The sequence below is a fragment of the Chaetodon trifascialis genome, chromosome 11 (genome assembly GCF_039877785.1).
Source record: "Chaetodon trifascialis isolate fChaTrf1 chromosome 11, fChaTrf1.hap1, whole genome shotgun sequence".
NCBI lineage: Eukaryota > Metazoa > Chordata > Actinopteri > Chaetodontiformes > Chaetodontidae > Chaetodon > Chaetodon trifascialis.
The window spans coordinates 15,010,625-15,024,956 of NC_092066.1; the positions used below are offsets into that span (position 1 = coordinate 15,010,625).

Sequence of the window (14,332 nt, forward strand, 5' to 3'; positions counted from 1 at the left end):
TGCTTTCTACTCTATATTCTCATACAAAACATGTGATCAGCTACTGAAATATGATGTATTGTTACAGATTTAACTGCCAAACAGTTCTGCTTACATGCCTATGCATCAGTAATAATAATCCAATAGTATAAAATACAATCATACAACTGATGGGCATGTAAGCAATGGGCACTGAGTAGTTAGTAGACCTTTGCTTCTGCACAATACTTTTGTACTGTTACTTAGGGATTTTGATGCAGAACATGTATTGTGGTACTGCAAAATTCAGTTAAATCAAGGATCTTAATACTTATACTGTCACTGCTTAGATGAGAAGCATTGAGTTAATCTATCCCAAAAGACATTTCTGCTTTGTATGCTGTTAATGCAGTTCTTAAAAATGTAATAGTCTACACTGCATTGCCACAAAACAGTAATACTAATTTGACTAAATGAAAGCAAAATAAGTTTTGCTCACAATGATAAAGTGCTCTTTTCAAGCAAGTTTCAAGCGTCTACAGGAACACTGTAATACTGGACTTATTATGAAGGGAAACTGGCTGGTGGAAAGTGAACAAGTGCAAATTAAAACATCTACGACACCAGCTGCAGTGTGTCTTAATGTCAACTTCATATTTAATAATGTGAACGAATTGGAAAATGTTAAAACTCGTGTGGTTCTTTAAAATAAGATGTCAAGGGCCATAAAAAGCATGAAAATAAAAACTTGTCATCCGGACACATGGGGGCGGTAGAGAGCCACACGAGCTTTTCCGCACGAGGGAGGAAGTGTTCCAAAAGTGACGTCAGCAGCTGTAGTGGCGAGAAGGCTGGAGGAAGATGGCGGGGTCCAAGGTGAAGCAGGACATGCCTCCTCCGGGAGGCTATTCTGCGTTTGATTACAAGAGAAATCTGCCGAAACGAGGACTCTCTGGTACTTACATTACACACCGAGCTACCGAAATACACAGGACCAGTCACGAGCTCTTAGATATGCACAGGTCATGGGACAATTTACTCAACAGTGGCTAATGCTAACAGGTTAACCTCAGTGGGACAGACAAAGAAGCTAATCTATCACAATTAAAACGTCGAAAGGTGAAAATGTATACCTGTCATGTGGAGGAACAATACCTATGTGTGTTAACAGTGTGATGTGAAAGTGGCCAAACAACTGTGTTGTGCAAATTGTTGTTGACAGTGATGATAGCTGCTTGCTAGCTAGCTAACACTTTGATTATAGGTTCGGTCACACATGATATGAATTGTTCTAGATTGGAAATGAGCGTTATACTTTATTCACTGCAGTTCATTCCGACAGCTTTAGTTGGGCACAGACATCTTAGTTTCTGTGTGGAAATCATAACACCAACTCTTTTATTTACTTGTAACTGGGGTTAAATCTGACCCATCACATTCTGTACCAGTGTGTAACAGATGATTCGAGCATGCAAGATTTACCAAATATTGACATGTGAGATGTTACTGCTGAACAGACAGAAAACAGGTTTAAATAGGCTGATTTCGAAACCGAGCTGATAATGTGTTCGGGATGTAACTCATTAGCTCACCTGTGGTAAGATACAATTTCGCAATTAGCTGTCATTGATGAAATCTTTGATCAACAGGATATAGCATGTTTGGCATTGGCATTGGCATCATGGTGTTTGGTTACTGGAGGCTTTTCAAGTGGAACAGAGAGAGGAGGTAGGATCATTTTTGTAATTACACTCTGGGTTTAAATACAGTCCAACACTGTGTAATGTTGCAGTCAGGCTGGAAGCTTGTGGTGATGTGTGTTTGTTCACTGCAGGCGCTTACAGATTGAGGAGATGGAGGCCAGGGTAGCTCTGATGCCCCTGCTGCAGGCAGAGAAAGACCGAAGGTGACCAAACAACAACAAGAAAACCACACACACACACACACACACACACACACACACACACACACACACACACACACACACACACACACACACACACACACACACACATTTAGTTTTTAATCTGATGGTTACTCTGTCAGGTTAGCTCTTCACCTAACATGAATTTCCCCTCAGGTACCTGCGGATGATGAGGGAAAATTTGGAGGAAGAGGCGATTGTCATGAAGGACGTTCCAGGTTGGAAGGTAAAGAAAAGCTGTGATCAGTCTTTGTTGTGACATTTTGGAGGTTTACATCATGTGATTACTGTGATTAAATGCTGAATTCAGGCCATTTCTACTATAAGTGCCTCATACTGCTTAATCCTTAATTTTAGATCCGAAGACTGCAAGTATTCAGTAAATTCAACATACAGGACGGCTGACAGATTTTAATCACAGCTGTCACATTTAATTAACATCTGGATTCATAGATGAGTCAGAAAGGTTGTACACATTGATTACTGTGATGTGAAAGCATGTCCTTTTTTTTTTAACCAAATAACCTTTGGAGCCAGCCAACGTTACTGTAGCTGTGAATGTTCATGTTATTTAAAAATTAATGTTCAGTTTTGCTTCCAGTTCTCACCTGTTTGCGTGCTGCTGGTTAACATCAGTGTTCCTGTATTGACACGGACGGTGTTTGTCTTTAACCCTCGTGCAGGTCGGCGAGAGCGTCTTCAACACAGACCGTTGGGTCACCCCTCTGTGCGAGGAGCTGTTCAACCTCCGGCCGCGCGAAGAGCTCCAGCACGAGCGCTTCGGCTTCGTGTGGTACGTGTAAGTGCCACCGAGACAGACTGTGTCCTGAGCTTCTCCACCTTCCGCAGCCAGCACCTCGTGGACCTGAGCCCTCGCTCAATTCAGCTTGTAAATGTTCAATATTAAAGTATTTTTTTTCTGTACCTCACCTTGGTTTACCTGTCATTTTTTCAATTACTGTACCACCAAGTAGCTTTGTAGTAGTATTACCTAGTTTTATGCCATACTATCCTGCAGCCCCACTACATTCAAGAGGTAAATATGGAACTTCTTAGTTGACTAAATATATTTAGTGTACGTAAACCATGATGAGCAATGGTTCATTGTTATTAAACTACTCATATGTGTTGAAGCTTTTCCTTTAGGTTGGACCAGTGAGGACATTTTGTTGCAGGAAAAAAAACCAGACTTCCTCTTGATGGTGCATTACTCAGTTTTTGAGTTGTACAACTTTCAACTTGTCTTTAACTTTGCCTAATAATAGCTTCTACACATCGGCTTCCAGGGCTCATGAATGTATTTACAAAAATTAATGAAGCTGAGGAGCTGAAACATTCAATATATTGCCTGTAGTTTTTCGGTTGTGGGTTATCAAATAATCAGTTTTATGCACAGTTGTTCCTGTGCCAACTCGTTTCAAACATGAGACGTTGCTTCACCAAATTCAGAATAAGTATATACTTACAGAAACTAATGAACAGTACAAAGACATTATATTTTAAGTGTCAAAAAGGATTGGCGAGTGTTTTGAACTTCTTTGTAATCATGGTTGTAACATGTCATATTAACCACCATGAAGTCCACTAAAAAGCTCACGCTAACATTGAAATGAACATCAACTCAACGATGACTCGACTAAATCTAAAAATACTCAGGCAAGTATAAAGAGACTGTTAGACGACAGTTGATGGTTGTCATTCCCCCCACAATTTTATTTTTGAAATTGCAGTACAAAAAGATGTCTCGTTCAATTAGCCTTAAAGTGGTCAAAACAGCACTAAGTCTCAAATACTGCTTGAAGGGGACAAAACGGTGAATTCAGAAGAAATCGTTCAGTCACTATGGCGTACAGCGTCTGCCATCCTGCCCATTTTTGCTTGAACTGGATATCATGGACTTTGACACGGACATTACGTTTGGAAAAAAATGTCTCTCGGGCAAGCCAACATTTGATATTCATGAAAGCCTTGAACTTCTACTTGGCAGGATCCTCCCATGCAGCCACTGCTTACAGCTCGACACTGCTGCAGCACTTTGGACCTGAAGCAGGGCAGCAAGACATTACATAATCAGCCAGGCACCAGCGACAAAACATGACATTTTCAATGACTCGCAGTACTAGGACAAAGATTTTTACCTGATAGCTGCCATCCATCACTGCCGTCTAAAGCCGGACACTTCAGCCGTGAGGAGATCCAGTGAAGCCTCTGCTGGCCAGTTTAATCTAGAGAAAAGGATTAAGAAATGGATTAAGCCTGGCAACTAAAATGTGACAAAACAAGGCACAATAAAATGCATGCAATCCTATTCATGAGTCTGAAACTCACCGCTCATTCATAAGTTAAGGATACAAAGAGAAACTGAATACGGTCTAGACACCTTGCACAATTAGGACTGCTGAGGGACATTAATGGAGCAAATTTGAGGACTAATGCAGTGAACAGAAGTGGACTGAGCACAATACTACGCACGACTTAGAGGCCAACGCTTTCTTTTTTTTTTGGTGGTCTCGGGCGGTGAACACTACAATCCAGGGGAGCTTCATAGAAACATTTCGTTACTGGACTTGTCTGTATGAATCAGATTCGGGGAAGGGGCCATGGCATGTTGTAGGCGACATTTGAAGCAGAGGACTAAAAATGACTAACTTGAAGGTATTCATGGAAACAATGAGAACTGAGTTTGAAGGATGTGAGCAAAGCAAAAGGAGATTTTTACCTCACGTGCATTGGCCTACTTTCTCCACATATGACCTAGGCAAGAGAGCAGCTTTCATCTCTGATGAGCACTTGTTGGTAGGCGCAACACTTCACTCTCCAAGGACTTGTAGGTTTTTGAAGTAGCTGACCTCTTGAACGTAATGAAGCATTAACATGACCAGACACCAGCTGATGTTTCCCCAGCATTTCCACATGCCACTTTAAGGGGCCTGTTTAAACCTCGCTAGAGGTTTGAGCTTAAGACATTATCAAAGTTTCCTTTCAAAACACATTTGGACAATTGATGGTTTGAGACCTGCACAGGATTCACTGGGCCAAAAACCATCTTTAGTTTTGAGATCTTAGAAATCCAGACAGGCAGCTTGTCAAATGAAGTGGACTTTTGAAAAAAAAACCCAATTAAGGCTGATCCTTTTATCTAGCGAACCAACTCAACTGCCAATTCATAATTGCCCTCCAAAGAAATCCATGTGTAATTTCAGTGCAGGTGACTGTTCTCACGCAGCATTAAACTCCCCCATGCGATAGTTTTGAAAGGCAAAAGAATCGAGATTATTTTCCACAGTCTGTTTAATAGGCTCCATGAAGCCAAACTGACAAAGAAAAAAAGTTGATCATACAAAGAACATAAAGTACAAAACTGTTCCCGGCTGTGATTTTACTTTAGGGAAAACGAAGTTACATTTTTCGATCACTTAAACAAGATTAGTCCATTTTACAGCACATTTAAAATGCAGATGTTGAGCAGAGCACAGAAGATACCTTGGACAGACTTCATGAACAGCCGGCCACTTCGGAGGTGTAGCTCACCAGTCTGAAAGGAATTCACTCTTTTGGGAAATTGAACACACAGGAGCCTCAGCTAAACTAAGTTTTTAATAGTAAAAGGAATTTAGCATAAATCCCCCAAAAGCCTGTTTAAGAGTAATTAGATCTTTCCTCAAAAAGTTTAAAACCTGGCAAGAGGTAGGTCAGTCACAGGGACCAACAGGGGAAATAAGAAAAAAACAAAAACAAGCCCCATCGGATACTTCAATTTAAAAAAAGAGAAGAAAAAAAAAAAAAAGAAAACTAAATGAGGAATCAAAATCAGGAAACACTTTAACGTGCTGGTCAAAAAAAGTCTACAGCGATGATAGTGGCCGTTGAACGAAAAGCCATGTGGAGAGCCGTTGTTCGATCCCCAAATTGGGACTAAAACACTAATCAGTGACACAGGTGCCTTTTAGTTAGCAAACGACCTTTGAGGAATAAAGATGCCCAATCAAGCAGTTCAAGTCATGAACTGTAATTTGTAACATTGTTAAGGAATGACCAAAACTCATGGCTACAAGATGCTTGAGCTACTACAACAAAACTACAAAACTAAGGTCAGCAATAACACGTGGACATTTTTCTTGAGGAGCGCATCTTTGAAATACAGCCAGCCAAGTGATGATCTTGAATCAGGGAGACGTTTACTCGTGTGTAGCTGAGGATAAGAAGTGGGCACACAGGTAAAGACACTGAAAGTTCCAACACTGGAGTTTCACAACATCCCCTCAACCCACCAGACAGTCCAAAAACCCTCCCTCAGTTTTTGCATAAGGGGATCCATCAGCTTAGATACGAGCAAAATCAGAATAAGTAACATTCAGCATTTGCTGCTCGTCATTGCTTGCCAGCCTCTGTAACCAGAGTGGGGCGGGGGGTGGGGGCTAGCAAAATTTGGCAACCGTATACAGAGGCATCAACTTGGGCTCGGGTACAAAACTGAGGGGCATACACAATCCAAGTTCTCATATGTTGGGGCTGTGAAATGGTCTTATTAAATTCAATGTGTGATAACTTCTAGTGTGATTTGGTGCTTGGTACCACAGCCAACAGAGAGGATTCAGCATAACTTACTGGTGTGTGATGCTAGAAATTGTTATCAGTGAAACTGGTTTAAAGTAAATTTGAAATTAAACAGCCCCAACATAAGGCTACGTACGCAACACAAATACACGTCAGTCATGCTTACCATAGCCGTCATATCCATCGCGGTAGGATCCAGAGCGGTCACCATATCCACCCTGACCCCTGGAAAACAAAAAAAACATTTCATAATGTCAATTTTGTTTGTTTTCCAAACAAACATGCAATTCAGTGTTAGGTGTGGCTTCATCAAGCACCTTACCTATTTTCTCTGTAGCCGCCACCGCCTGAGGAGTATCCTCCACTCCTGTATCCGCCGCTATTAAAGCTCCTATCTCCACTTCCGAAGCCCCTGTCGCTATAACTCCTGTCACCGTAGGCCCGGTCACCATTGTATCCTCCTCCTCCAAAGACAATATACCCAAAATGAGAAATGTGGAGGAATTAACAGTATGTAGAACAAATCCATCACAACAATGTAGACACCCAGTTTTCACCTCTGGAGTAACCTCGCCCACCTCTCCCCCGAGATCCACCGAATCTGCCACCCCGTGTGCCTGGTGCGAATCCACCTCTGGAGCGTCCACCCTTTCCTGCTTCATCCACGCGAATAGCCCGACCATCTAGAGACTGAAGCACAAAGGCGACTATCAATTTTTTGAATTTCAGCCATACTGCAGATGTATCTACACATGGTGCCATGTGGCTTAAAATGGTTTCCTTTCAGTATACCACGATACAGACTAACCAAAATAATATATACCACGTGCAGACATATCAAAAAGCTTAGCTATGAAGACTTCAATAAATGTAAATGTAAATAATGAAATTCTTAAAAAAAAGAAAAAAAAAAAAGGCAAATAAGTTGTGAATATCGTGTTAAAGTGTGTAGTGTTCATTTACCTTTCCGTTCATTGCTGTCATTGCGTCTTTCGCATCATCGGCATTATCGTATTTCACAAAGCCGAAACCGCGAGATCTTCCCGTCTCTTTGTCTCTGATCACATCCACTGATGGAGGGAAAGAAAGCACGTTTTAATGAAAAGTATTGGAAAAAGTCGACTTTTAACACAAAAAAACCCACGTGGGCTCAGGAAGGATGCGTGATAGAAAGTAAAAGCGAAAAGCCCCGCAGGATAAACCTTTTTCGATGGTTCCATATTTGCCGAAGGCCGCAGCCAGAGACTCCTCGTTGGTCTCGAAGCTCAGTCCTCCGATGAACAATTTACCCTCATCCGACATCTTCAATGTAGCTAGAAAACAAACACCAAAAATCACACAAAGCAAATACAAAACATTTACACAATTCTATGCGAATGAACCGGCGCTGCGACGCCCCCTCGCTCCATAAACATCGGCAGCAAATACCGTCATCTCACGCAGTGCGAAAAACGGGTCAGTGGTCCCGTTAAGCGCGACGCTCATTATAACCTGCGCCTTTTGAGCGCGAGTCCCTGGCATGAAAGCCTTTATTCCATCTTAAGTTTAAATAAAAGTCAAATCACATATATGCATATATGCCAATTGCCGCCATTGATGAGAGCACGTCCAACTAGGCCCCAGACCCATAAACGTGGTACCGTTGGGCTAGCGGATTAGCTAGCGGAAATTTTCTTTTCAGCGCCATTTTGTAGCATCGAGCTTACGCTCCTCACTTTGTGTCGCTGACCGAGCAATTAGCTTCATACGCCTCGGGGCGCTTTATATTCTGGGTTATATAATTGCTCAAAAAATTAATAGGATCAGGGTAATGTGCAAAATTTCATGCAGTTTCATACGCTTTGTCCGAAGAGCAACACAACGCAACACATTTCGGCGCGGACTAATGGCGACCGGTTTAATGAAAACAATCAAATCAAATTTCCGTCTATAAGATACTGTTCACAGAACACTTTCTTTTAAAAAAAACGTGGCATTTAATACCTGATATCAGGCCAACAGTTACGCAGCCTTGCAAACACAGATGCCCGCAAACACGTCTAAAGCACCGCTAAAAAAAAAGAAAGAAAGAAAATCGTAAAATCACAATTACCTTTTCCTTGGCAGGGATCTAGAGGATGAGGAGCAGCTCTGCAGGTCGAATGAGAGAAGGCAGGAGGAGCTCTCCGCTTTTCATTGCTCTGCGCGGGGACCTCTTCTTCTTTCCATTTAGTGGTAGTTCAACAGGGAACATACCGCCACCTACTATGCCCGCCGGTATAACATCATGGGTTTTAGTGCCTCACTCCCTGCTTCAAAAATCTTTGAATTACAATGGTTCACATGTGGTGAATTCCGTTATAATATTGGGCAAATATCATGTTCATAAGTATAAGTTTAAGAACAATATCCTTCCCTACCCTGTTTTTAAAATGAATTGAAAAGTTATATATCATCCATAAGGATTCTGTCCCCCAAAAATCAGATTCTTACCAACATGACTGAAGTCATGTCTAAGTCTCTGTCTTTTCAAGTTAGTCTTCGCATCTTAATTGTTTAATTTGCATTTTTCTTATATCAATCAATCAATCAATCAATCAATCAATCAATCAATCAATCAATCAATCAATCAATCAATCAATCCCAGTGTTTCTGCCATGATGTTGCCCGACTTGAGTTTGTAAACCCCATTTGTTCAATAATTTAAAAAAATCCTAAAATGATCTGATGAATGACCTGAAAATGCAACAGATTAAACTACTGGACACAAGATGTATCCTACTTAAATGTCCACTCTGACTTTACCAAGCTTTGGGTTTTCACATCACACTGAGACATCACAAAAGAATAATTGTGTACATGCATGTTTTAAATTGGATTGGGTTGGATTAGATTGGATAGAAGGATGCCAAGAACACAATGGATGACAGAGGATATCTATTTTCAGCTTTGCATCGAATGTAAATTTAATTTCGTGACCTTTAGAGGTGTTGGTGGGCAGATTTTTTGTCACTTATTGCACGTTTTGGTTAAATATGTTGCCTAACTTGCTTCAGTGTTGGATTTCTCCAAGTGGAATAATCCTGCAATCAATCCACCTCGATTACAGTTTGTGCACCGTCATGTCAATATGACAGCACTCTCGTGCTGTGAGCAGCTCAGCAGCTCACAAGATTTTCAAAGTTTTGTCTTCTGCACTTGGTTTCTGTCAGCTGTTATTCAGCGCCTCAGACGAGACTTAAGACACTCACTGCTCAGTAAAACTCTTAGAGAGCTTCCACTTGTGAAGGTGTGGATCTCTTCAAATGAGGAACAAGGGATTTGTGGGACCTGGCCGTCACATTTCGCTGGCTTACCTGGGACATAGACAGGCATCTTATGAATCAAGAGGCGCGTTATGAATAGGCATATGTTAGGGAGTTAACGCTCACGGGAGATTAAAAACATTTCTTTAGTTCTCTGTTACCAGACTGAGCAATGCAGGCTGTGAGAGAACTGAGAGGCTTCCTGCTTCATATCATTGCAAATCTCTCTGAATGACCAAAATAAATCACTTTAATAGATGAAAGCTGCAATGTTCCACATCTGAAACGGGCTTGACACGCAATTGTTTTTTCCACTCTTTCCTTTATTCTTTGCATATTTTTCCCTTCTTTGTGTTTATATTTTAATATTGCATAAGTAAAACATTTCAGAGGAACATCCTCTGCACAGAACAAAACACACAGTTTACATTCGAGACATGTATGGTTAAGGCATTGGAATACATACACAAACATTAAGAAGACTTTGTACAAAGCACCATGACGTATGGCATGAAAATGTACACGGGAACATTTTGTGACTTATGTGCTACATAACAATGAGAGCCATTGTGTTGCATGAAGGAACATGCTCAGTGCAGTGACTGCCACAGGAACCCGACTCCTCCGATCTTGTGTCTCCAGAAATGCTCATAATGTAAAAACAGCGACAAAGCATGCACTCTGCTGCACTTTGCCCTGTTCCACAAGGTCAGAGGTCAGCTCTGGTCTGGTTCCTCGAGGCACCCTTGCTCAACAGAAAGCTGCCACTGCTATCACAGTGGGTGGATCGTTTCCGTTCGGGAGACTAGGGACGATACTGCCGATGCTGGTACGGGTGAGACGTCTGCAAGAGGTGTGAGGTCCTGCGGGTCCGCCTACGAAGACGCCTCTGATGCATCAAAACCTGCAGGCGCTCTAGCTTACAGTGCAATGCTTGATTCTCCTGTGTGGATGACTGGAGGGGGAGACTCTCCTCGCCTACAGGAGAGGGAAGAAGAAACATGTTAGAGATGCCACACAAAAATAAACTTATGTGTGTGTTTTGGGTGTGTTTTCCCATGAAAAAGACAATTTATCATTACAAATCTGTTTTGTCTTTTTTTTTTTGGTAGAGGAGTAAAAGGTGGAGAAAAGAAGTCTCTGCACACTGGAAGGGCAGGATTTTAATTCATCATCATCATCATCAGGGCAAATATTTGACAAAATGTGGTTCACATATGCAGGTCAAAAGACAAAGTAAATAAGACTCCAGAAAAACTCAGAATAAATACATAATAATACAATCTAGTATGGATGCAAAGTTCAGAAACTCCTCCAGTGTTCAAGCGTTAAATGTCATGATTCAAAGTTGACAAAATATAATGGGTACAGCTCACCTGGGGTTTTACCGAGGCGCTCTGCCCTCTGGGTCACCAGCGTTTCGCTCTTTGCTTTGCTTTGCTCCTCTGCTGTGTGCAGCTGGCTGGCTGCTGGGTTTGATGCAGGACAGTGGGGAGGAGAGAAGGCAGGTGAAGCCCCCTGGTGGTGGCAGGCTGCTCTGAGGAGATCATTGAGGATCTGCAGAATGATGGCAATGCCCCTCCGAGGATGGCTGGTGCCGTTCTGACTGCAAGGGGCCAGAGTGCCTGATGATGGGATAAGAAGAGAGCCGGGGAAATGAGAGAGAGAGAGAGAGAGAGAGAGAGAGAGATATCGATTATAGTGGATGAAAAATAAGGAGGAATTCAAGCTGATTTGCTGCTTTCATTTGTCATATCAGAGCAAACTGAATCTTTGGCTCTTGGACTGATGGAGAACAAGACAAGCAGTCTGAATACAGTCTGAGTCAGTGTCACTATTTTCTGATATTCCATAAACCAAATAACTAATCAGTTAATTGTTAGTTTCAGTTCTAGAAAACATGACTGAGCTGATCTTCAGGCCTCTGCTGCTCACACACTTGCCAGAAAAAGTCCCGGAGAAGATGCCTGGAGAATGGCTCACAAAAGTGTCTATGACTGCTCCTGGCTGCTTGCACAGCTCTGCGGTGGATGAGGCATCAACTTCACTCTGTAAAACAAGAGGGAGAAACATGATCTCCTATTTTCAGCATCCATTACGAGGAATAAAAACGAGTGAATAAAAACCAGACATTTGGAAATCTACACTGGTTACTTGTTATGCAAGTTATGTTGCTACTAATACATTGTGGTGACAGCATGGCGGTGCATTGTGATTTGTACTGACTTTTGTGGATGAATATGTAAGGCTAACCTCTCTGTAGGTTGAGGCTGGTAGTGGGCTTCGGGGTCCAGGAATGGAGCCGGTGGGAACAGGTGAGCAGACTGGTGTAGCTGCTTCTAGAGGACAGCTGGAATGAGGACAGCCAGAGGGCAAAGACAGGCTGGAAATAGGAGAAGATGTGTTTGTCGAGTGGGGAGGACAGGACTGATGTGGAGATGAGGGGTGATGGCAGTTCCCAGCAGGGGCCACGGTGGATGAGCGGGATGTGGGAGCTGTTGAGTTAAAGGAAGGTCTGGGTCTTTGAGCACTAAATTGGCCCGAGGATGCAGCGTCAGGAGAGTCCACGGCTAGGGTGGAGGTTTGGGAAGCAGGCGAGGTAGTTGATCCTGTGCTGTGTGCAGAGTCAAGGTGGCTCATGCTGGGCAGGCCAGCTTGAAGCTTCCTGCTGCTCCCAGCTCTCAAGTCTTGGTGCTGCTGCAGCTCTGCCACGTTCTGCGCAGACAGCTGGAGCTGCACGTACATCACCTGGGCACCAATTCCCAGGTTAATGGTCAGAGGCGAGCGGCCAGACAGGAAGTCACCGATCTGTCAGGAGAGAAAGAGGCCAGAGTTAAATTTGCAATATTTTGGTTCTGGTTAATTTGGCAACACCTGTGGTTACTGTGGTAACAGTGCGTGTGGTTAACACAATCACAAACACTCACTGAGCAGCTACTTTGTCAGAAATCCTGCAACAGAGGAGCAACTGGTGTATCTGCCAAATAAACTGCCATTGTTTGAATAAAGACGAAAGTCATCATGGATGTACTGGTTTACACACATGCACTGTTTACTGGGATTTACTCCTCTGTAGGCAACCTGAATGGCTGGACTGGTGGACCCTAACAGTAACCATGAAAACTAGAGGCATTAAGTCATTAATGAATGTAAATACAGCGATTGGCCATTACAGAAACAAGCGCCAACGATAAGCAGTGTTAACAATGAGGTTTAACTTCACTAAAATCTCGAGGATTTATAACTTTAAATAAACTTTAGGTCACAGCATTCTGCTTTAGCTCCCTCTTGGTGAGTCATGCAGCTATATGACTGTCAGGTACACTGTGCACTTCCTTAACAAAGGCCATGATGCAATAATATTTGCACATGTATGCATATTTTTGCTGACACCAGTGAGATGGTGTGTTAAAATCCTTCTCAACAAAATCTGTGGAAAACACACACCAGTGCATAGTCTGATGTCTTTAATCCTTTCCCATTCATGCACTCAGCTGGTGTCTACTCATTTACAGCACACAGTTAGAATCAGACATCAAACCAAACTCTCACCTGGACTTCTGTTAAACTTTCCAAAACGTCCATCATAGTTCTCTCAGCTCTGGCAGTCGAGCACTGCGGCAGTGAAAATAGAACAAACAGTTCTTTATATGAAGTGGAGTGTAACTCAGTGTTTTCCCCCCAGTGTAAAATGAGGTTTACTTACTACTAAACCAGCTTCAACGACAGGGACCAGGGTCAGTTTGCTGCCATCTGCTACACCCAGGTCCAACAGTTTTCCTGCAGTCAGCTGCCTGCCAAATATCCATCACACTGTCAGCATATAAAGACTAAATAACACTAAATAAATAAATTGTCCAGAGATCACCGCATCAGTGTAAGAAAACTCACCTGTCTCTATACAGGAGGACGATCCTGTCCCTTTGCAGTCTGAGTTTTTGGGAGACGTGTGTCCTCAGTCCCTCCACAGTCTCTCCTCGGGGGACAGTGAGCTCCACTGGGCTGCCGGTGGTGGAGGTGATGGACAAACGCATGGTGGGCTGACCGGCGGAGACCCCGGCCCCGCAGCGTGCAGAGCAGCCCGGGGTGAAGCTACAGAGGCCCCGCTGCTGCTGCTGCTGCTGCTGCTCCATTCAGCTGACTTACTGTGAAAGGTCCAAATTAAACATCAGACTCCGGTCGTTAGATTGAAAAGAAGTTTTCTTTAGGGTTGCTTCTCATTACATGAAGAGCGTAAAGCGTCTTTAAACATTAAAAATTCAGAGTACAGACCGGTTTACCCTCAACAGGCTGGTACGGCTCTCCTCTCTGGCCGTGACAGATGCAGCACTACTCCACCGAGCGTAAAACACCCCAACCCTGCCGGTACAGACCCCGCCCAATCTCACACACAACCAATCAGCGAGAGCGCCGAGGCCAGTCAGCTTGTACTGTCCAATCAAAACGCTTGTGTCCTCACACTGCCCCGCCCTGTTTTGTGCCTCACTCACCATTCATAAATGATGCAATCTGCACGGCACTCCAACATTTTGTACAGAATGTCATCATGTCAAAATGTCCGGAGACAGGCAGTCTTGTCATGTTTAACTTTGTCCAAACCTGCCCATGG

At 43.0% G+C, this 14,332-nt stretch overlaps 3 protein-coding genes across 9 annotated transcripts; 1 reads left to right on the top strand and 2 right to left on the bottom strand.

The window, feature by feature from the left end:
- Positions 1-792: 792 nt before the first annotated feature.
- On the top strand, positions 793-2,805 carry ndufa13 (NADH:ubiquinone oxidoreductase subunit A13). The gene is made up of 5 exons (XM_070974321.1): positions 793-913; positions 1,608-1,686; positions 1,793-1,864; positions 2,039-2,108; positions 2,566-2,805. The coding sequence occupies exons 1-5, from the start codon at positions 820-822 to the stop codon at positions 2,683-2,685; spliced, it is 435 nt and encodes a 144-aa protein (XP_070830422.1). The 5' UTR covers positions 793-819; the 3' UTR covers positions 2,686-2,805.
- A 763-nt stretch (positions 2,806-3,568) lies between these two features.
- On the bottom strand, positions 3,569-8,639 carry cirbpa (cold inducible RNA binding protein a). Of its 6 annotated transcripts, none has more exons than XR_011602624.1 (8): positions 8,532-8,639; positions 7,642-7,752; positions 7,403-7,509; positions 7,018-7,129; positions 6,762-6,903; positions 6,606-6,664; positions 4,021-4,107; positions 3,569-3,923 (listed from the first exon to the last, which is right to left on the bottom strand). XR_011602624.1 is itself a non-coding variant. In XM_070973272.1 (7 exons), the coding sequence occupies exons 2-7, from the start codon at positions 7,739-7,741 to the stop codon at positions 5,410-5,412; spliced, it is 528 nt and encodes a 175-aa protein (XP_070829373.1). In that variant the 5' UTR covers positions 7,742-7,752; positions 8,532-8,639; the 3' UTR covers positions 5,156-5,409. The 6 variants fall into 6 exon arrangements, 4 of the variants coding, with proteins under 4 accessions (XP_070829373.1, XP_070829372.1, XP_070829371.1 ...); XR_011602623.1 differs by having other exon boundaries at positions 6,997-7,129; XM_070973272.1 differs by lacking the exons at positions 3,569-3,923; positions 4,021-4,107 and adding an exon at positions 5,156-5,417.
- Positions 8,640-10,034: 1,395 nt separating this feature from the next.
- On the bottom strand, positions 10,035-14,058 carry LOC139339051 (midnolin-like). 2 transcript variants are annotated; one of them, XM_070974487.1, is made up of 8 exons: positions 13,996-14,058; positions 13,615-13,868; positions 13,430-13,517; positions 13,276-13,338; positions 11,977-12,531; positions 11,667-11,772; positions 11,100-11,348; positions 10,035-10,701 (listed from the first exon to the last, which is right to left on the bottom strand). In XM_070974487.1, exons 2-8 carry the CDS (start codon positions 13,854-13,856, stop codon positions 10,529-10,531), a joined length of 1,476 nt encoding a protein of 491 aa, XP_070830588.1. In that variant the 5' UTR covers positions 13,857-13,868; positions 13,996-14,058; the 3' UTR covers positions 10,035-10,528. The 2 variants fall into 2 exon arrangements, with proteins under 2 accessions (XP_070830588.1, XP_070830587.1); XM_070974486.1 differs by having other exon boundaries at positions 13,615-14,054.
- Positions 14,059-14,332: the final 274 nt, after the last annotated feature.